At 42.2% G+C, this 23,261-nt stretch overlaps 1 protein-coding gene across 5 annotated transcripts in view; it reads left to right on the forward strand.

The window, feature by feature from the left end:
• Positions 1–7,121, forward strand: part of TNFAIP8 (TNF alpha induced protein 8) — a 34,620-nt gene extending 27,499 nt beyond the window's left edge. For all 5 annotated transcript variants that reach the window (XM_048504281.1, XM_048504283.1, XM_048504278.1 and 2 more), the window contains one exon: positions 4,575–7,121. In XM_048504281.1, the coding sequence (XP_048360238.1) occupies positions 4,575–5,140 (566 nt within the window). In that variant the 3' untranslated portion in view covers positions 5,141–7,121. The remainder of the gene's footprint in view (positions 1–4,574) is intronic.
• Positions 7,122–23,261: the final 16,140 nt, after the last annotated feature.

Below are 23,261 nucleotides of genomic sequence, written 5' to 3' on the forward strand. Positions count from 1 at the left end.
TAAATTTTTCAGTTCATTATTCAAAGAACTACATTGCTATTTGTATATGCCTTTGGGTAGTTTGCACTTGTGTTTCTATAAGAACAGTCCTTCCACCACATGGTATTTTTCTAAAGGACTGCAATATGGCATGGTAGTGTGGTGTTGGAAGAAAAAAGTGAAAAATCTGACTGGACTACTTCTAGGCTTTGAGTCAGAGGTGTAGCTTCAATGGGCACCCTGGGGACAAATGCCCCGGGTAGGCCACCTTTGGGACACGTGGGGGGCAGAAAATCGCCTACACATCTGTCCACCTTCCCCCCTCAGCTGGGCCTTGCCCCTGCCAGACTGCTCCTTCAGCCAGCAGAGCCTCTGCTGAAGGAGCAGCCTTGCGGGGCCACTGCCCGGCGCCCCTTGGCCCGGTCTGCCAGGCCTGCCAGGCTGCCCAGGACCACAGCTGCCTAAAGTAAGTGGGACGCAGGGGTGCCACCCAGGCCTGCAGGGGACTGGCAGAGGCCTTCCAGCCCTCCCCCCACCCCAGCAACCCTCCCTGGGCAAATGAGCCCTCCTGCCCTCCCCCCACTCCAGCAATCCCAGATATGGATGTGAAGGGGAGTCTTGCAAGTCCTGATCCCTCTGGCCCCGGGAGCCCAGAGAACCCTGGCAGCACTCCCAAGCATTCTCTGCTTGGTGCCCCTGCCCTTTTCCCCAGTGAATCGGTTTGTAGCAAATCTGTACATCTAGTACTCAGTATTGCCACTGACGGTCAAAACAGAGTTCCCCAACCTTTTTGAGCCTGTGAGTTCATGTTAGTAAGTACTTATATTGTCAACATTAAAATTCAAAGTGTACAACTACTATGTAAATCATGACTTGAAATTTGGCCCTGTCCTTTCCCTCCCTCCTTTCCTTCCTGGCTTTGTGCTGTGATTCCAATGCTGGGGGGCAATTGGGGGTGCTGGATATAACACCATAAAACATTTTCACAGCAGTAATAAAACATTCTGAAAGCATTTTAAGTCACATGACAAAGTTGTTAAACATTTTGAAAGTATTTTGAAAATGTTGCCAACATTTTATATTGCTGCTTGGCATGGACCATTGTTGTGAATTGGGGCATGTTCTATAATGTTTGCTATGACCTGGTGCAAAAAATTGTTCTTTGGTTGTGGTGGGGGAGGGTGGCCACCCATACAGGGGTGGGCTAAAAACTCAGATTTCGCCCTGGGCTCCATTTTCCCTCTGCTTTGAGTACACCACAAAGCAGGCACCCAAAGCCTCCATTTTTAACTTTCAAAAAGCCAATGACAAAGGAATTAGGTACTGTGTCTGCAAACTTATATTGCACAAAGTAACTGTACACAAAGAAAAATACTCATGCAGGGGCTTTAACCATGAAGTTATAGATCTAGTAATGTCAAGATGTTTCATGGAACTGGTCCAAATCTGAAGAATTAAGTTTTACAGAGCTTTATAAAAACATAGTGTTATTTTTTTCATTAACTTTAACAGGCATTGTGTGTCTTACAATCTCTCATAAAAGTATTTATTTTGCTTTGCTTGTACAAACAAAGATAGCACTGATGAAAAAGGAGTCCTGTATTTGTAGATTGTCATCTTCAGCCGTTTGGGGATTAATGGGGTCTGGCTCATAGAGAAGCCAGTTTTTGTACATGAATTGAATGAAAGCTTAAAAGCAGGTGTTAATATAGTCAAAATGCCATTCTGCCATAATATTTCTACTGACTCATATCTGAAACACTTATTGAACAAGCAGTTTGAAACAAGAACATGGTTGTGTTCTCTTTTCATCTTTGGAGTTCAGTTTGCTGAGACAGTTTCACAGAGTCTTTGTAGGCTATGTTAGATTTGCGTGCCTTTGTTTCTTTAATTGGCTTGGCTGATTCAGAGGGCAGCAAGGCAGACTGTGCAAGAGAATTGAGGAGGTGCTGGGGTAGGTGAACAGAATCTGTGAGCTTCACTCATTAGATCTCCAAAGGATCAAAGTGAGCAATAAATGGATTGGCACCTAACTGTCAGCATTACATGGATTGACAGGAGAAAAATGATACTTTTTCTGACCTAGTCAGGAGCTAACTATATAAACTAGCTTTGGCGATCAGGATCGATTTCAAACGGCTTTTCCAGAAGGGTCGCTCTATCTTATTTTGAGGAATTCGTTTTGCTATGAAGTAACCTATGAGCAGGAAGTTTGAAGTCACAACTGCTACACAAGATCTTTAGCCTCTGCTACTAATTTATGTGAGAGTTTCTTATCTTTGAACTACAGGAGTTAGTGATTCTGTATGTGTGCATCATGTAGCAGAAATTCAGGGAGTGATCTTTAAGTTAGTTGTCTTATCAGCTGTTTGGGCTCCAAAATTCAGTAGTAAGCCCTGCCCGGTATAACCTTGTCTTCTCGAGTAGTTGCATGGTAATCAGGTAATAAATGATCTGAACTTCTATGTTATTTGTCTTCACATGTCTGCAACCTGGGAGATTTTATAAGTATTAATTGATGCATACGGTTGTATGGATAGGATCTGAAATAGAAAATCCCTATATTTAACACGCAGCACTTATTTCTTCATTGAAGATAGAATAATGTCTTATAGTTGCTTATTTGAAACCATTTCACTTAAAAAGAACTAAGTAACACTCCTAATTGTATATCTAGAAGTGAGTAGTGATTTTAAACTCCAGTGGGTTCGGATTACCTCATAATGCAAATATGTCATTGATTTATCCACTGATTGACCCTCTCTGCATAGCACAAATAAGATGTCCTGTAGGAGGGGGGGGGGAGGAAAGTCGTCTTGGGGAGGAAATCCACACAACTTTTTCACCAAGACGTCCTCAGGACATTTTATTTTTGCCCAAGCCTTATTTTAAAGTCATGAGGATGTGGACTTTTTTCCACACAAGTTGTCTTCAAGACATCTCCTGCTTGGCTGTGCAAACACAAACAGGCAGGAGATATTTTATTTTTCCTGTCTTCCTCTCTCTCCGCACCCCCAGTTAGAGCACTTAGTTTCATAAAGTTTGTTTTCCCTGATTTCCTGCGTGCATGAGGTTCCCCCCTTTTATTTATAGGGAAGTGTCCTTGTGAATCGCAGCTGCTTGGAGGCTGGGTAGATGAACAGGTCTGCCCAATGTTTCTTAAATTATTTGTTTATTTATTGACATTTGTAACTCACCCTTTCCTGAAGGGCTCAGGGTGGTGTATAACAACCACCCAACAAAATACCACACCAATTTAAAACACAATACAACTCCGTAGACAATTCCAAATAATTCAAATAAAACAGATGGCGACAAACTCACCCACCTCCCACCACACCCATGAGAGGCTAAGGCACTAGATAGAATACATACAATCACTCCAGCTGGCCAGGGGGAAATGCCTGGGTGAACAGAGCTGTTTTGCAGGCCCTTCAAAAATCCAGTAAGTCTCACAGGGCCCTAACTTTCTTAGGAAGCCTGGTCCACCAAATGAGGGCCACGGCCATAAAAGTCCTGGCCCTTGTGGAGGCCAGGTGGATGCTGTTTGGACCAGGGACCTCTAACAGGTGCCCCTCTGAGCGGAGGGACCTGGCAGGGCAATATGGGGAGACGCGGTCCCTCAGATATGCAGGTCTGAGACTGCTCACATAAGCTGGATGTCATCAGCATATTGGTGAAACTGCAGCCCAAAATTCCGGACCAGCCCCCGCCAGGGGGTGCATCAGGTTGGGGTCTTCAAGCAGTCGGGCGCATTGGGGGAGCTCTGCAGAGGAAGAAGTCATCACAGGGCCATGGAGCTGCCAGAACCTGCGCCCCCAGTAGCTTAGCTTTTTGTACCTGGCCAGCAGGACTCCAATCCCCACCCTGCCCTGAGAGAAAAAGACTGCCAGGTGGTGGGGAGGGGGATGCTTGCCTGGCTTTGGCATCCCTCCCAGCCCTGCATTACCGCTTTAAAGCTCTTGGCTGGGGGAAAGAGGAGGGGTGGGGGAAAATAATTGTCTTTAATTATTTTATTAATAAAACTCAATTGTTAATTTTACAAAGGTCTGCTAATTTAAGAGATTCCACATGAACCATTCCTGTTAACTTAGGTTATAGATCTCAGTTATCTCCCTCTCACAGGCCTGTCTCCAAAGCTAATTTCCCCAATTAAAAGTGGAACAGCCTATTCAGGGTAACAAGTCTGAGAAGTAAATACTTAGCACTGCAACGTCTTGAATAGAAAAACGGATACAAATATTGTAAGTTTAATACAATTTTATGTGGCGTTTATGGTATATGTTGTACTTATGGGGTATTTATGGATCATTTTGACCATCCAAATACAACTTCACCTAAGTCACGAACAAACATTGTTATCTCAAATAAGCAATACTGAAAATTCTGATTATTTTTTTTACTGTGCTGGGTAATATAAAATGTCTTGTTAATTGTTAAACAACAATTGAATGGCTAAAACAACATTTTGGGATATATTAATTTCAATAGGTTATTTAAAATGTATTTTTAATTATTAAAATTGGCTTGATTTACATCATTTACACTGCTAATTTCTTCCTTCTTTTCTTCCTTTTTGTCTCTCTGTCTTTCAGTGGCAACAGATGTCTTCAGTTCAAAAGGTTTGGCCATTCAGGCCCAGAAGAAAATTCTTGGCAAAATGGCATCCAAATCAATAGCAAATGCTCTGATAGATGACACTAGCAGTGATGTGTTAGATGAACTCTACAGAGTGACAAAGGAATACATACAAAACAAGAAGGAGGCAGAGAAAATAATTAAAAATCTTATCAAAACTGTTATCAAGCTAGCGATCCTTTACAGAAATAACCAATTCAATCAAGAAGAGATCGTTCTTATGGAGAAATTCAAGAAGAAGGTTCACCAGCTTTCTAAAACTGTAGTTAGCTTCCATCAAGTGGATTATACCTTTGATAGAAATTTTTTATCAAAACTGTTGAATGACTGCAGAGGTCTTCTTCATCAAATCATCCAGCGTCACCTAACTGCTAAATCACATGGGCGTGTCAACAATGTCTTTGATCACTTCTCAGATTGTGAATTTCTGGCTGCTTTGTATAATCCATTTGGACCCTACAGGTCTCACTTGCAGAAACTTTGTGATGGTGTCAACAAAATGCTAGATGATGGAAATATATAAATAACTGCAACAGATTATATATTCATAGACTGAGGATGACTTATGTCATTAATTTCATGAAGGAAGGTGAAGGGGGGAAATGTTACATGTATAGTGATAAGAGGCAAATGTCTCAAACATCAAACAAAATATTATAACATTTCTTACCAGCGGACCCATTTATTTGAAGTCTCCCATTTCTGTTTTCAGAAATGCTCTTTGACGTGCTTGGCTTTAAGATATGGAGTATAAAAGCATGTAATAGGACTGTTCAAGTGAAATTGGCCTTTTTGTAATATAGGCAAGAATGTTGTAAAGCTAGAAAATCCAAATGCATATTTCTTGTAGAAATATTTATAATCTATCAAAAGATCAGTATTTTTATATATAAGATTTATAACAATGGCACATAACTGGATTTACATTTACAAAAACTATTTTAATTAATTTAGATTCATATATGCTGGCTAGATACTTAGGTCACATTGTCTTTGGTTTCTAGGACTCATCTACATGTAAAATAGTTGTGAACAACCCAATCACTTTTGAAATGTGCAGGCTGCTGCCAAATGTGAAGCACATCAGTGTAAATGAACATCTCTGCTTGTTTGCATATACATAGTTTCCATGTTGTTCTTCAAGCTTCTACCATGAGCCTAACACATAGGGGTACTGTTTCACTGGAAGTGCTGTGTGATTTTTACACCAAACTTTGCTTTATTAATCTAATACAATAGTTCTGCATTATCAAGTGATTAGAGCGGTTTGGGGAACTTTTGTGAGAAAGTGCATGGGAAAGAATAACAATCTGCGACAATATGAGTTCTAGAACTGATGTCACTGCATCAGTGATTCTTAAGAACTTCCTTAATCTCTGTGGTAACAATCACAGTGACTGGGGGAATTCCTATCACAGAAATGACAATTGGAAGTGTTGTTACTCAATCCGTCATTGCCCTCCACCATTCAGTTACCCAAGACAGAAGGGAATGAAAGGTTGCCTGCCCAGGGCAGGCAACTGGCAGTCCTATATGGGAATGACTGATTCTGTATTATTGCTTTTTAAAATAAGCTACTGTTACAAAGGATGGTCAGAAAATCTGCATGCCTAGTAGTGTTGCCATCAAAGAAAGCATTGTTATTGTCAAAGTAATCACATGCGTATGTGTGTTTTCTCCCTTCTCCTGCAAATAATATAGATCTTTATGAAACAAAGTTAGTTTAATACAAAATTACTGCTACTGCTTGAATGGTTTGAAGTTAAATAGTAACTAGTTATTTACATATATTCTCATAATGTTTTGGAGCTTGCACAGCATGTATATGTAATTCTTCAGTCTTCAAAAACCACTTGCTTATTTCCATAGAGGAAGTTCTAAGTGTTTGAATCTGTCTATGATAGTGAATGAGAGCCTGTGAACATGAGTTATTTGCATGTATATCTAATTACTCTATGACAGAAAAATGGCAATCCTCATAAGAATTTATGGGTGGTAATGTTATCTTAGAAACAGTAAGTATCTGAAACAAATACTAAGTGGAATTCTGGTCATTATCATTAAAAACAAAATCGGTGTGTATAACCTAGGATAATTGTACAGTACATATGCAAAAAAAAAGAGCATTGACAAGTGCTGTTCACTTAAATGCTGGTACTATTTTTGTGGTTAAAGAGTGAAAACAGTGTGCACTCTACATTTTCTGCATGAATTTGTGAAGCAAATCCTAAAATATATATTTAGTGGCTACATAATTCAGTGCAAACTGTGGTGGAATTACAACTTGACAATTGACTAATGACTGAGGTTTGTTTTTTTCTATTTCTCTTTATGTGATTGCCTTGTACTATATTTTTCAACAGATGTGCTTTTTGTAAGGAAAAAAATCTGATTCCGTGAGTTCCCTCGTAGTCATTGTTGAAATTAAATACCATTTTAGATACAAAAATTGCATTGAAGTGGACAAAACACAGAAATTATAGTTTGAATTCAGATGCTGGAAAGAGAGTGACTTTTTTTTATCTTGTAGGTAGGAAATAATACTCAGGTAGGAAATAATACTATAACATTTTATGTAAACCACAGTTTGTTGGATCCTGAGACTCCCTCTTGTTAAATGAGATCTGCTACGAAGGGGAAAAAACCCTCCTTCCTCCAGAAGCAAATGCTCATTCCGCACATGCAGAATAATGCACTTTCAAACTGCTTTCAGTGCTCTTTGAAGCTGTGTGGAATGGCAAGATCCACTTGCAAGCAGTTGTGAAAGTGGTTTGAAAACGCATTATTTTGCGTGTGCGGAAGGGGCCAAAGATCATTTAATATCTTTTATTAGGGCCTGCAAAATATCACAAGTGCCTGATACTGCCAGAACTTTCTATCAGGCTGGATGCTAAAGAGGTGAAGGGTTTGAGCTATGTAGTAGAATTAATGAGATCAGGTACTACAGGGTTTAGCTGTTTTGAAGTTGAACCCAAAGCCTTCTGTGAAGAAAAAGTGACAATCTCCATTTGAATCTATAAAAATATGAGTCATCTGTTTAAAGTATTTTTTTCCTTTCTATTCTGTACGTTGTATTTTCGATGCCTCACCCTCAAAGATTCTATCTGTAGATCATTGGTTTCCAGACTTTTGGGGGCCACTGCCTTTTGGCTCCATTAACTCAACTCCAGGGTTCTCTACCCTACCTAACCCTATAAACAGCACTATTCAGAATAGCAGTTTGCAGAAGGTCTAAGGAAGACAACAGCAATAAATTCAAAACAGTAACAATTAATTGCACATCTGTTCAAAATCCAATGAAAACTTTTTTAATTTATTCAACAAAATTGATTAATTTGATCTAGTGATACCAGCTTTTCAAAGTCTGATAGACATTTAGCAAGGATCTTAAATGCCACATTTAGTAACTTCTTCAGTAAATTCTCAATATGATCAGTGGGGGAAGTGATACCAATATGTCTGGTTTAAAGTCTTAAATCTCCAAATCCATTAATCTGGAATTGATTTCTTTGTTTGGAGAGAAGATGGATGGCCACACTAAAACTATGTTTCACTAGATATGACAGTGGAAAGTCAACAAGGAGATTCTTAACCATTGTCCACAGCAGTCAGAAATGTCCTTCTGAAACCAAAGCTTTTGGTATCATTTATTAAACTTTGGTTTTAGGTCATTGTCATTTTGTAGCTCAGTTAATTCTTCCTGCAGTAGCCTAACTTCCTTAGTGTCTAAAAATGGATTTAATCACCCAATCTGGATTTTTTGTAGAAACAATATCTTCAAATTGCTCAGACATATCTTTATGCAGTACATCCAAATGATTTCCCCCAAAATTGCAGATCATCATCTTGTATCCCACTTCTCTCTTCAAACTCAAACAGGCTCAGAAATTGTATAGCTCACAGTGGCCTATGTGGAATTTGAATAGTTAATGTACAGACAACAGATTTGATCTTAATAAGACTGAACACCTTTCCTTGAACTTTGCAAATAAGTACATATAATTCATGATCTATTTGAGTTCATCACTATGCAAAGCATTTGTGTCTTCAAAAACTCCACAATAGTGTCAAAAAGATCATAAAAACATCTCACACAGTTGTCTTTCAACAGCCAACCACCTTCAGTATGAAACAGCAAATGTTCAAAATTGTTGTTCTCAAAACAGAGTTCCCAGAATAGTGGAGCATGGGCTTTAATTTAATTCACTGCAGCAATGACAGTATGTAATGACTTTTTCAAGTTATCACTAAAAAATTTTGCAACCATATGTTGGCAATGAACAGCACATTGAATGATAAATACATTTGGCACTGCTTTTTTCAAGTAAGCACACCCATAGTAGTGACCAGTCATTGATGGTGCTTCCTCAGTTGCACAAGCAAGTACATCTGTAAGTAGACTTCTCTTGTCTTTGAAGAACTACTCCACAATATGAAATATTGTCTCCCCTTTAGTATCTGCTTTTAGTTTTCTTGCAGAAACTCTTCAGCCAAACTGATCTTTTATAAAGCACACACAAGCGAGAAGCAAGAATTCATTGCATGGCAAAGTTGACTCACCCAGTTGTAATGCAAAAAGTGTTGTCCTTAGTATGCTGTACAATGCATCTTTCAGATGTTGAGTAATTTCATCTATGTGTCTTTGAACTTAATTGTTGCTGAAAGGAATTGTTGTAATTATATCATGTGATGACTTGCAGCAAACAGAAACGAGGAACGTGTTTTGCTCCAGTAAAATGTAAATAAGTGAACAAAACAGCCAAAGAAGCCTACCTCCAGCACTCCCTTGCCACTCTTTTCCTCATATCATGCCCCTAGATCAGTGGTTCCCAACCTTTTTACACTCGTGTCCCTCTTGTCAACCCATTTCCCTAAAACTGTACCCCCATATTAGCAAGCCTATTATGTAATTTTTCCCATATCCCAAACACTCTGGTGCGTACCCTGGGGTACCCGTACCCTAGGTTGGGAACCACTGCCCTAGGCAATCCTACTGCCTTCCTATTCTGGTCTTCTGAATAATAAATGTTAAGAGTTCAAAAAAAATGATAAATTGAGTCAAACTTATCTGGTTGGTTCCTTTTTGTTTCACACATTCTCTGAACCACCTCTGACAATTACACATTAAAGTATAAGAATCTCCTGCTGGGTTAGATCCAACAGATCCATTTAGCATATAATAGTGTTTTCAGTTGTGGGGAACCAGATATATGTGAGGAGCTGATAATCATAATCCTTCATTCCCATCATTTGGCAGTCATAAGTATTTTTTTTAAGTTGAAGTTTTATTTTTGGCTATTAATCTGCAAATCAATACTCATTTGGGAGAGCAGGACATCCTGGCATTTGGATACCCCTTGTCTCACAATCCCTGTAGGCAGGATGTACTTCAAGTCAAAGCTGACTTATAGCAACCCTGTAGGGTTTTCAAGACAAGCAATCTTTGGAGGAAATTTGCCATTGCCTTCCTCTATGCGGGGTGAGAGTGTTCTGAGAGAACAGTGACTGGCCCATGGTCACCCAGCAGGCTTCATGTGGAGCAGTGGGGAATCAAACCTGATTCTCCAGATTAAGAGTCCTCTTCACTGCTACATCACACTAGCAGGATATTAGGTAATTTTTCTTCCCACCCCTAAGGACAAGAGTACCTCCTTCAGTTCTTTTTCTGCCTCGTTTATACAAGCAGGACTTGAAGTAGCTCCAGTTGCCTTTTGTTCTTTTTTGAAGCGGAATTCCTTTTGATCATCCTACACCAGTGGTGGCGAACCTATGGCACGGGTGCTAGACGCACGCAGAGAGTTCGTCATGTGGGGGGGCGCGTGGAAAATTGCCCCCCACACATCTAGGCCAGCCTGGGCTGCTGGGCACGACATATGTGCACCACAGCGAGCAGGAAGGATTGGGCTATTTTGTGGTTGGGGGTTGTTGGGTTTCAGAAAGAGTTTTACTTCCCTTTCCCCCCACACCCCACCCCCTTCCCACCAGGCCCGCAATGTGATAACAGTGTAATTATTTCAGGGAGATTATTAGCATTAAACCTAAGACCTAGTTTTGGGGAAGCAGTGTAGGTAACCCTGTTAAGCGCTGTTAAACCCCACTGATTTTCATGGGAAGAAAGTAAGCACAATCCTTTACCTGGGAGTAAACTCAATTGCTAGCAATGGGGCTTGCTTATGAGTAAACCCTCCTAGGGTCATGATTTACCCATGTGTTGCATGGTTGCCTCAAAGCAAAGCCATCGGCTACCACCAAGCTTACTCCCAAGTAATGCATGCCTTGGAGCCAACCATTTTTCTAAACTAAAACCTCAGTATTCAGGTTAAATTGCCATGTTGGCACTTTGTGATAAATAAGTGGGTTTTGGGTTGCAGTTTGGGCACTTGGTCTCTAAAAGGTTCGCCATCACTGTCCTACACAGTGGCGTAGTGGTTAAGAGCAGGTGTACTCTAATCTGAAGGAACTGAGTTTGATTCCCCGCTCTGCGAGAAAAGGGGGATATAAATCCAACTCATCTCTTTCTCGGGGAAAAAATCCTCCCTGTTTGTCCTTCCAACATACCTCCACCTCTGCTGGAATGATGTCACCACAGAAACCTCACAGCTATATCATTTGTAACTCAATTCCCTGAACTTGAAATGGTGGCGTGCTGCATTCTTGCAGAGAATGTAGAGCTCATCATATCCAACAACAGACGGCTGCAGAAGTGAAAGTGGAGGTGTAAACTGGCTGCTCAGAATGATGCAGTGGAGTGTCAGGCTGAAACTGAAAAGTTTTGCAACCCCCCCCCCCCCCCCCCGTTGTGATACAATATTTGCCAGCAGCCTGCATCAAATGCAAACTGATCAAGAAACAGTGAGTATGCAAGTCAATCCTCCTTCCCTGGGTCCCTCAAGAGAAGGTGGAGTTGCCTTTGCTGTCCAAGTGGGGTTTTAGGAGAGGCTGACCAACTTTTTAAATAATCAGATAGTCTAGTTAAATAACCAAGAGAGCAAGAAGAGTCATAGTCTTTCAGGTGCCCCCACGCCATCAGCCTATGTTCTACCTAGAAGACAGACTGCCCAGGGGGTCAGGGACTCACTTATGGGCCAGACTCAGATCACAACAAAGTTCCTTGTGACAAAGAAGCTGTGGCCTCAGAAGGGGAGCTGGTCCTTTAAATCTGGACTCCTTCCCAGATGTCCTTCTTGGCCTTTAAACTGTTCTCCCCTCCCAGCCCTCCTCACCTGTGCCTTCCCTTAAACCTCAGTTTCCAAGGCTTCCTGTGTATTCTTCACCTTTTCTATGTGAGCTCCATCACCTTTGGTGAGCAGCAGAGGCATAGCTACAATGGGGACATCCGGGAACAAATGTCCCAAGCACCCACCATTGGGGGCACAGAAAAATTTGGGCTCTTGTCTAATTTTGGATGGTATTTTTAGTGTTTTTATTTTGTAGGCAAGCAGAGGGCACAGTTTTTAGGCTAGCGGCACCACAATTTCAGGCTATTGTCAGGGGACACTCCTGATGATACCACCCAGGTTTGGTGAAGTTTGGTTCGGGGGGCCGAAAGTTATGGACCCCCAAAAGGGGTGTCCCATCCCCCATTGTTTCCAATGGGAGCTAATGGTAGATGGGGCTACCCTTTTGAGGGTCCATAACTTTGGACCCCTGAACCAAACTTCACTAATCCTGGGTGGTTTCATCCAGAGAGTCTCCTGCTGATACCATCCACGTTTGGTGGAGGTTTTGCCTTAACCCTTGCCCTTGCTTCAACTCCAACCCTAACTTTTTATTTTTTATTTAATTTATTCAGTAATACATTGTTTTCAAATTTGTAACAAAAACCCGAAACCTAAAACTGACCATCGCACTACTATTGGACTGCACTGTAGAACTCCGTGTAACACGAAGGCATGCCTGAGCTCCTGCCCTTCCCTTAACTCTAACCCTTATTATTTATTTAATTTAATTTATTCAGTCATAAATTGTTCCCAAAATTGTAACTAAAACCCGATACCTAGTTAGGGTTAGGGATAAGGCAAGAGCAGGGGCTGGGGTTTGCCTTAGTGTTACGTTGAGTTCTAGGGCGCAATCCAAGAATAGGGCTATGGTCTGTTTCAGGTTTGGGGTTTCTGTTAAAAGTTTGAGAACAAGTTATGAGTGGGAAAAAAATGTTAGGGTTAGGGTTAAGGCAATAGCTGCGGCTCAGGCTTGCCTTAGGGTTACATTGATTTCTAGGGCGCAGTCCAAGAATAGGGCTATGGTCAGTTTCAGATTTGGGGGTTTTGCCTTAACCCTTGCCCTTGCCTGAACCCTAACCCTAACTTTTTCTTTTTATTTAATTTTTTCAGTCATAAATTGTTCCCAAAATTGTAACAAACCCCCAAAACCTGAATGGTCAGTATCACGTTTTGGGTTCTTGTTACAATTTGGGAACAATTTATAACTGAATAAATTAAATAAAAATAATAAGTTAGGTTAGGGTTAAGGCAATAGCTGGGGCTCAGGCTTGTCTTGGTGTTACGTTGACTTCTAGGGCACAGTTTCATGTTTTGGGGGTTTGCCTTAACCCTTGCCCTTGCTTGAATAGAGTGCCACGGGGCTCGTTTTTGTGCCTGGTGCTTTTCAATATTTTTACAAATTTACAAATTTTACAAATTTCTATTCATTTAAGTTTGCAGAGGACAGAAGATAAAGGTAGAATTCAACAAGATCTGTACACGCTGGAAAAGTGGGTGGATGTGAATAAGATGCAACTCAACAAGGATAAGTGCAGTGTTCTAATTGCTAGATGTGGAAAACATTTCTGGGTACACTGTGTATAAATAAGATCTAGGGGTGTTGGTGTACTGTAAACTTACTATGAGCAGTCACTTTGCTGCACTGGCAAAAAAGGCTAAGGTGGTTTTGGGGTATATAGACAGGAACATGGCATCCAAATTGCAGGATGTTAAAGTCCTGCTTTATACCACATTAAAAACTGCAAAGGGCCACCATAAATCAGCTGGGACTTGATCGCACACACATACACACCCCACATTGGTCAGGCCACACCTGAACTATTGTGTTCACTTCTGGAGGCCTCACTTCAAAAAGCATGTGGACAGAATAGAGCAGGTACAGAGAGAGCAATTAGAATGAGCAGGGACTTAGAAAAGTTTAGTGTGGAAAGTCTGAGGGCTTAAAAATGTTTAGTCTGGAAACAAGGAGACTGAGAGGGGGCATGATTGTTCTGCCCTTTTAAGAATTCTCTATAATTCAGAATCTATTACATGGAATCACCTTACTAATTTTTATTTGTTTTTCTCAGAAACCAACCTAGCTAGTAAATGCGCAGTACAATTCTGCAGCTTTGGGCACAGCTCTTACCACAAAAGCCAAATGTTTATGGGTTATAGCTACAAAACTTGCTTCTACCTACCAGACAGCTTAATGTTTGAATTTGCTAATTTGATGTTAAGAACTTTCCATAGGGTTTCACACAATATGTACTTGTTTACTATCAAATCTAAAAGAAAAAAAGTTTTCAGCTCATGATGGTGATAAATTCATGTCTGCAGATCTTTGACTTTCTAGAATTTGTAGAGTTTATGAAGCAAATAAAATAAAGCCAATTTAACAAGTAAATAAATTTTATGGTGTATCTACATGGAAACTGCACAATGGTAACACAATGTTTTTGCTTCAGGTGGTATTGCGAAGAAACTCATTTCAGGAAATATGCAACAAATTGTTCTAATGTCCTGGAGAGGCTCCAAAAGACTGTTTAAGTGCTTACCTTTTTAAGACAAGCTTGTGCCAGCCTTTGGTGGTACTGCAGACATGCATAATCTAGATAACATCATGATTCATAGCTAGAACAGTTACAACAGCTAGATAATTTGTTCATGCTTTTATCCATAATGGAAGTTTTTTCTATAATATATCAGAAAATGGATTCCATTCTCTCCCTTCCACAATTAACCAGTTATTAATTACTAGCAGTAAAGCCCATTGTACGAACAAATACAACAGGCTCTAGAGAATGATGCCCACCAAAGGGGCCAATTTACGACAAATAATGAAAACCTAGCCTAATTATTAAATGGAAAAAAATTACTTACAGATTCCCCCCCCCCCAAATCACACACAGACAGGCTTCCCTACTTTGCAAACCAGCCCTCTTTTCTCAGATCCCACCCCACACAGTTAGGTTTTCCTAACTTTGCAAATTTCTCAGATCACCCCATCACCCAAACTCCCCTAACTTTGCAAACAGGCTCTTGCAGCTCAGCTGAGGGTTGACAGAGTTTGTCCCATGCTCTAAGGCAGGAACTTCAAAATTCACCATAGGGATTTAATCCTGGTAGGGAGAAGTACATGGTGGTGGGAAGATGGGGATAGAGTATGGCTTCCTCCTGCACTTTTTCCACCTTTCACGGCCCGCTGCCACCAGAGAGAAGCACACTGTGGATGGGAAGTGGCTAACGGGAAGTGTTTTCCTTGACCCTCTGGGAGGAGTGGGACTCTGGGTCTCCCTGAATGGTCAAAGACTACACTTCCCAAGCATGGCACCAGAAATTGGAAAGCATCCAATCCAATTTCCTATATAAGATCTTTGGCACCCCGCATTGTGTCCCCTATGGTGTTCTTTGTTTGGAATCAGGGCAACATTTATTAGAAACAAGGGCATGGGTTGTAACTTTTAAGTTTTGGCTGCGTCTTCGTTTCTGCACTGACCCTAACAGTTTGTCCCAGTTAGAAATGAGAGAGCTTCAGCTTTCGAAATGGTGGCTACATATTGAAAAAAAGATCTTTTCCTTGGGCTTCTCTTGGGAGGCCCTACAAATGCTCACCGCTCCTGAGATTTACCATCGCTTAAAGTCTAGATTATTCGATCAAGAATATCAATTTCTCCTGAGCAAAGGCGCCAAAGCTCTTGCTCTCTCAATGATAACTTTAGGATTATCCCTCAGAAATCTAGCCCTGCTATATACCTGGAACATCTTGTTGAATTACAATTGCAGATGGGTCATGACTAGAGCAAAGGTGTAACTCTTTTCCGTCAGTACATCTTCAAGGTCGCTTCTCTAATATCCCACAAAATGAGCGTTGCTGTCATTCCTGTCCTAATACAACTGATTCACTTTCTCATATTCTGCTTCATTGTTCAAAGTACAACAACATCAGAACCGATTTGAGAACTGTGTTACCAACAGGATTTATTCTCCTTTCTGAGGCCGTTTCTGTGCGGCCGTGGAGGCGCCTCCACGCCGGCAGAATTCTCGCTGGCGTGGAGGCGGAGGCCGTTCGCATGCAAGCATGCGGGCGGCCTCCAGAGAGGCCGGCAGACGGCAGGCGGCTCCGCATGGAGCCGCCTCTTCCCCCTTCCCCGTCCCACTTTCACCTGCGTGTCCCCATGGAGCCATCGAGCCTGCTGGCCGTCGCCGAAAGCCCCGCCCAGCTGCCCTCCAAGACCTCCAGGGGTTGGAGGACAGCATGGCCCGAGCTCGCTATGAGCGAAACAGGCTACCAGTGAATGAGCGAAGAAGAAAGCGGTGTCGTTCCAGTGATTGCTGTTTTGCACCCGGCGCGGCGGAACATGCTTTCCCCTCAAAAGCGACAACCCTTTAAAGGGTTGTTTTTAGAGCTGACCCTGGCGTAACCCGCCGGGGAAAACCGATCGAATGCTGCGTTACAACAGCGCCCGCGCCTATCTTGAGCAGTGCAAAGCGCCGCACGATGGCGGCGTATTTTACCGCTCCCGAAATCGTTTATTAGCCGGTGCGGAAGGGCCTAATAAAATAAAAATGGCTAAGCTTCTAAATAGCTCTAGTGTTGAAATCTCTGCGAAAGCTGTTTGCTTTAATGTTTTTTTTGCTCTGTGTACTGCCACAAGGATTGAGCAATAATGATCTTTTATTGTATTTGAAATTCTTGGCACTGGTTTTATGCCTAATAAAGGTTTTGGTTTTGGATTTGGACTACACTTCCCAGCAGCCTTCACTTTTTCTGGTTCATTGTTGGGAACACATGTCTCAATTATATAGTAAGATTTTAATTACAGAGTATAACACATGCTCTAGCTGCTATTTTTGGCATGATTAGCTTTAGGCGCAAAGCTGCAAAACCTTCAGATTGCACTTACAAAACTTCCCTGTTTCCCAAGTGTAATGACTAGTATCAGTACTAGTGATCTTTGGACTGATATGCAGTGCAGCATCTTGTCCTAACGCAGTCACACAAGTCAAATGTCACTGGAATATTTTGGTATTTTCATTATTGAAGCCAGGCTCCTGGGACATAAATGCCTCTGACTATGGACACAGTGTTTTTCTTGCCAAACACATTTTGTGTGTGATTATTTGTGCTGTTATCCCAAATCCAATTCTAGAGCCTAAGCAGTTCCAACATCAGCTAGTCTTCCCTCAATTTCTGATACTTCAAGTAAGGATAGAAGAACAGACTTCAGCAGTTTTGTATGCCTAAGGATTCCTGTACTATGGGACAGTTGAAGGTGAGAATTGGTGGTGGTGGGGTGTTTGTATTTTGCTTTGTAATTGGTAATGAATGACTTGTATTTTTTTTTAATTAGAAGCCTATCTTATCATTTTAGCTGAAATAATATAGCATTTTCTAACACTTGATATGCCCAAACCTGTTTCCAGTTCTACCTGCTTGAACCAAGCCCAGCCCACTTTAAATTAAAGTTTAGATAAGCTAAATTGCTATGAGAGTTGTTTACACATGCCCCACTGTATTTGTTCATAATCCAGAATAACTTTTTTCTCTGCAGCTATGCCTCTTCCACAGCACTTGATTCTGCTCTCACTAGGTCTTTCAGGGTCTGGGCAATTAGCTGCCAGGATATATACAATGCCTCTAAATTCTGACAGGTGAGTTCACCTTTTCACACTTACAAAATGGACACAATATCTCTGAGGCCAATTATTTACCACCTTAAGACAGCTGACACAGTCAAATAGATACAAATAGATACCTGTACATTTAAATTACTGATTCAGCTTTTCTTAGATGTATATTAATAAAGTCCTAGTAAAATTTTCAGATTAGCTATTCAGCTTGGGCTTAGGTGTTACTTTTGAAACTGGTTAATGGTTTTAGCTATTTTGTCTGCTGCTGCAGGATAGGAATGCACAACAAAATCCTGCAGACATTTTTCCTTGCTCTGCCCATCTCATTAACTTTGCAACTTTAGGAAGTAAAAATAAAAACCTTCCCTTTCCTCTATTATATTTGTTTCAGTGTTTTAAGAGTTTCTCTGTGTGTAGCTACTTGATCTTTCAGAGTCTGAAAAACCTCTCTAGTGATAACATGGATTCTATGACTATTAGGATAAAAGTTTCGAAGGTGGCATTGATGATGCTTCAGTTCTTGCCTGGGCAAGGTCTGTAAGGAGTGGTTGTTCCTGAGAAATATACATTTAGTAGTATGATACTCCCCCTAGTGGACCACCTCATAAAGTCCTTACTCTGCAGAATGAGTCTTGTTCTGTTCCCCAAGTAAAACAAACTTTTGGTGCCCTGTACTTGGCCAGAACAGAGTGGGAGACTCACAAGCAAGGTGTAACCGTTTTTTTTTAAAAAAAAAAGATTTATTGCTTAGAAAGAATTGAAGTTCTGCTCATCCCAGGGTCTGGACTTAAGATAAGGTACTCGTTTTGGACTGGAATTACCTGTGAAGCTTGGAGGACTTTACGTTCTTTTCTTTGACTTCTTCCAAGAAAAGTCCATTTTTTCTGTGTTTCCCTTTTTTCTTGGTTCCTTCAATGTAAAACTTTATCTGGATTCCTATACTCTGTTAACTTACCTTTAACTTTATGCTCTCTAGACTTTATACCATAGATGTAACAGATATTGCAGCCTTCCAGCTCTCTTGGCACCTTAGACTGACTGAGCTAAATAGAGGCATTGCTTGGTAATTAAAGGAAGATTGCCTTCAGGGAGATTTCTTTAAGGGACAGGGTCTGACAGGGTGCATTTGTTACATAATATTTTAATATGACACCTATTTCCCAAAACTATGTAAGCCTTGTGGTCAGGATCACTTCGGAATTATGTAAACTTATAAACTCTTGGGGTCTCTTCTGTTTTCTTCTTTGAACCAGCTTTCTTCCTGAGAAGTTTGACTGCTCACCACTCCTTAGAAAGGATTAAAGACTGGGCATCTTGGTTGTTTGCGATAAATTAGAAGAGTTGGTTTTATACCACACTTTTTTCCTCTACCCAACTAGGAATTCTCAAAGTGACTCTAAAATTGTATTCCCCTTCCTCCATTCCCATAGCACCAGCAATGTGAGCTTGGGTGTAGTGAGCTAAGAGGGTTCTGAAAGAACTGTGACTGGCTCAAGATCACCCAGCAGACTTCATGTGGAGAAGTGGGGAAACAAACCTGGTTCACCAGATTAGAGTCCACTGCTTATTTGGAGGAGTGAGGAATCAAACTCTGTCCTCCAGATTGGCATCTGCCATTCTTAACCACTACACCTTCCTTGAGCAACCAGACTGCTTATTTTGCCTCTTCCTTTCTCCAGACTCTGCTTACTGTAATAAATCATGGTACTTGTAAACTTAAATTGTACATTAAAAATAATGAATACTGTATCATACAATATGACCACTGTCTTAAATACATTTGCAAATCTAATTAAAATACTGAAATTAATTATAAAGATGGGGTAAGAAGGACACTATGCACTCGTCTAAATCTCTGTACCAGAACATTGGTGATGTAAGTGATCTGACTGTAAGTATGTACAGCATACTTAAAGTCAGTGTTGCTTTTATTTATTTATGGTCAGACACAAATGGATAGCTAGTGGCAAGGACATAGGTAAGGGTGGGGTTCTCCGGGTTTCAACCCTTACATTGCATGTCCAAATATACTCTGCACATAACCCAAGTAACCCGTTTGTGGGTTTTTGTTTTTTTAAAGTGTTTTTTTGGTTTTGGCCTGCAGGAGCGCAGTTTTTTAGGCTAGCAACACCAGAATTTCGAGGCTATCAGTCCAGTACGACACTCCTATGATGATACCAATAGAGATGGGTGAAGTTTGGTTCAGGGGTACAAAGGTTATGCGGACCCCAAAGGGATAACCCATCTCCCATTGTTTCCAATGGGAGCTAATAGTAGATGAGTTTACCCATTTGGGGGTCCATATCTTTGGACCCCCTAAATCAAACTTCAACACCCCTAAAACCTAGGTGGTATCATCCTTGCAGGATAGTCTGTTAAGCTTGATACCACCCGGTTCAATGAAGGCTAACAACCCAGGGGTACAAAGTTGCATGGGACTCCCAAAGGGGTGCCTTCCCATCCCCATTGTTTCCAATGGGAGCTAATGGTAGATGGGTTTTCCCATTTGAGGAGTCCTATCAGGGGTCCCCAAACTTTTTAAACAGGGGGAGCCAGTTCACTGTCCCTCAGACTGTTGGAGGGGCCAGACTAAAAAAACTGTAAAGACAAATTCCTATGCACAAATGATTTGTAAAATGTTTGATTTCACCTTTCAGCCTTTCTGTCATGGTCTATTTTAGAACAGTGACCTAAGTATGTCAAGTACAAGGTGGAGGCTCCAAATATTGTTGGGGAGGCTGTGGAATACCTTTCCCTGTAAAAAAAAAATAGAACTTTCCTAATGAAGCATTCCATCTAACTTAGGATCCAGCTATCTTCCTGGGTTCTTTCATCCTAGCAGCCGAGCCAGTGATTACAAGCCAGCCTGGCTGGATGCCAATGGGAGTGAGAAGCGGAAACAGAAAAGCGCAAGGAAGCAGCACATGCAGGTAGCTGAGAGGGAAGAAGACGGCGTTGCCCATGTCGGAGTTTCAACTCTGGGTCAGAAAATTCATGGAGATTTGGGGTGCCATCATGTGCCAACTGCAATCAACAGCCGTTGGGCGGTTCCTCCTCTCCCTCGAGCCCCCACTGCACATGAATGGAGCCATAGCATGTGCCATGCCTGGCGGGCGGGTCATGCCTTCAGGGGCCACATTTGGCCCTGGGCGTGGTTGGGACCCCTGGTCCATATCTTTGGACCCCCTGAATCAAACTTCACTAAATCTAGGTGGTATCATCAAGTCTGCTGCTGGTATCACCCTGGTTTGGTGAAGGTTGGTCCAGTTATGGACTCCCAAAGCGGGTGCCTCCATCCTCCATTGTTTCCAATGGGAAGCTAATGAGGAGATAGAGGGCTGACCTTGAGGAGTCCATAATCCTTTGAACCCCTGAACCAAACTTCTGCAAACCAATTGTTATCATCAGGAGAGTTTTCCAAAGATACCCTGAATGTTTGATGCTGTTAGCTTAACAATTGTACCCCCCTATTGTGAGCACCCCCCCAAATTTTCCCAGATTCTCTTTTAAAATCCATCCCCTTCAGCATGGATACTTCTAAACGGCGAATCTGAGGAATCCCAAGATTTAAACATTGAAAGTGATGTTGTTTCAGTGGGTGGGGGATGAATCCACCCCACAAACAGCGTGTGCTTTCAATAATGTGTTATCTGGGGACCTCCGAATTCTTCCCTTTAAAAGGTGGATTTCAAAAGGAGAATCTGGGCTCCTAATTTTAGAAACACCATTGAAAGTGATGCTGTTTGGGGGTAGATTCCAGCATCACAGCAGTCACCTTACATGGGGGGGGGGGTCAAACCTCACATTTTGCACTGAGCTCCATTTTCCCTAGCTACTCTCTGCCTGAAGGGGAGAGAGAAGGGACTGCAGAGCCCAGCTGGTGGGGGAGGTGGGTCGGGAGCCCAGCTGGTGGGGGAGGTGGGTTGGGCGGGTCACGTGAGTCTGCCATCCCTTGCTTCGGAGATCTACTTTTATAAGAACTTAGGCTGGAGGTGGGGCTTGGGGAGGTGTGGCCACGCCCCCAGAGGCAGGTGGGGGTGTGGCCTCACCCCCGAACCCCCCCATAAAAAATCTATACCTACGTCACTGGCTAGTGATATTCTTTCTTCAGGAGCAAAAGACCCAAACAAGCTTTGCACCCCCCACCCCCCCCATCATTCATCCCCATATTCTGGAGACTGTCTCATACAATATGACTGATGTGTACTAGTGTCTGCTCCAAGCATTGGTTCTGGCACCAAGAGTTTGTATCTTGGATACTCCCCACCCACCCAATGATTATATTGGAAAGGTGCCTTAATAAGAATCTGTGGCAGCTGCATACACAGCACCCCAAAGTGAATTTTGGACCACCCTAAACCACACATCTGGAGTCTAGGGATGCTGCCAGAGTCAGAAAATGGATCAAGGACCAGTGCATGTCTCCAGAGTCTGCAGATGTATGGTCGGAAGATGCAGGGGCGTAATGAGGCAGCCCTGGGCAAACTGTAGCCCTGGGCAAAACCTGAGTTGGATGCCTCCCCTATGGGCGGCCACTCCACCACAACCAGTTTTTTTTTTGCACCAGGACATTGGTGCCTGCAGGGGGTGCATTTTTAGACATATCAGCACCAAAATTTCAGCACATCATCTGTCCTTATGCTACTCCCCAAGTTTGGTGAGGTTTGGTTCAAGGAGTCCAAAGTTATGGACTCCCAAAGGGGGTGCCCCATCCCCCATTGTTTCCAATGGGAGCTAATAGGAGATGGAGCCAGCGGCCTTTGAGGGTCCTGCTTTGTACCCCTGGACCAGAGCACTGGAAACCTGGGGGGGTATCCAATTAAGGAGAATCTCCTGATGAACCATGAAGTTTTGAGGCATGTGCCTTCGAACAAATGTCTCCCAGCCTGCAGCTCCCCATGGACAGCAGCAGAGACACTCAATGCAGAACAAGATTCTTGGGCAAATTTCTGGGATGTTCCTGCAGGGGGGTGAATTTTTTGGATAATATCAGCACCAAAATTTCAGGTATCATTCTGGAAACTGTCTTCATGGTACCCGCTAAGTTTGGTGCAGCTTGGTTTTGGGGGTCCAAGTTATGTGGACCCTCAGAAAAGGGCAGTGCCATTCCATTCTTTGCTGGGAGATGGGGGCTGCCTTTTGAGGGTCCATAACTTGGACCCAGAACCTAATTGCACCAAACTAGGGGGGTAAACCATGTACATTGTGTCGGATGATACCTCTGAAATTTGGTTCAAGACATCCAAAAAAATGCACCCTTGCAGGACCGTCCCATCAGATTTGGCCAAGAATCTTTTGTTCTGCGATTGAGTTACTATACATTGCTATCGGTAAAGGGTTGCGAAATGAGAGGCACATTTCTGAAGGCACAGTCTCGAGCATCCATGATCTCACCAGGAGACTCTCACGATCCCCCCCCCCAGGTTTATGCAGTTTGGTTCAGGGGGGCCAAAGTTATGGACCCTCAAAACTGTAGCCCCCATCTCCTATTAGCTCCCATTGGAAACAATGGGGGATGGGGCACCCCCTTTGGGAGTCCATAACTTTGGACTCCTTGAACCAAACCTCACCAAACTTGGGGGGTAGCATAAGGACAGTCTCTTGATGATACGCTGAAAATTTGGTGCCACTAGCCTAAAACTGGGCCCCCTGCAGGCAAAAAATGAAAAACCACTAAAAATACCCAAAAATGAACCCTGCATTTTGATGCCCCCCACAAGGTGATGCCCTGGGCAGCTGCCCACCTTGCCCAATGGGCATTACTCCCCTGGGAAGATGTATGGTCTGGAGCATTCCAAAGCTTATTTAGGG

This window comes from Sphaerodactylus townsendi, linkage group LG07 (assembly GCF_021028975.2).
Source record: "Sphaerodactylus townsendi isolate TG3544 linkage group LG07, MPM_Stown_v2.3, whole genome shotgun sequence".
Lineage (NCBI taxonomy): Eukaryota > Metazoa > Chordata > Lepidosauria > Squamata > Sphaerodactylidae > Sphaerodactylus > Sphaerodactylus townsendi.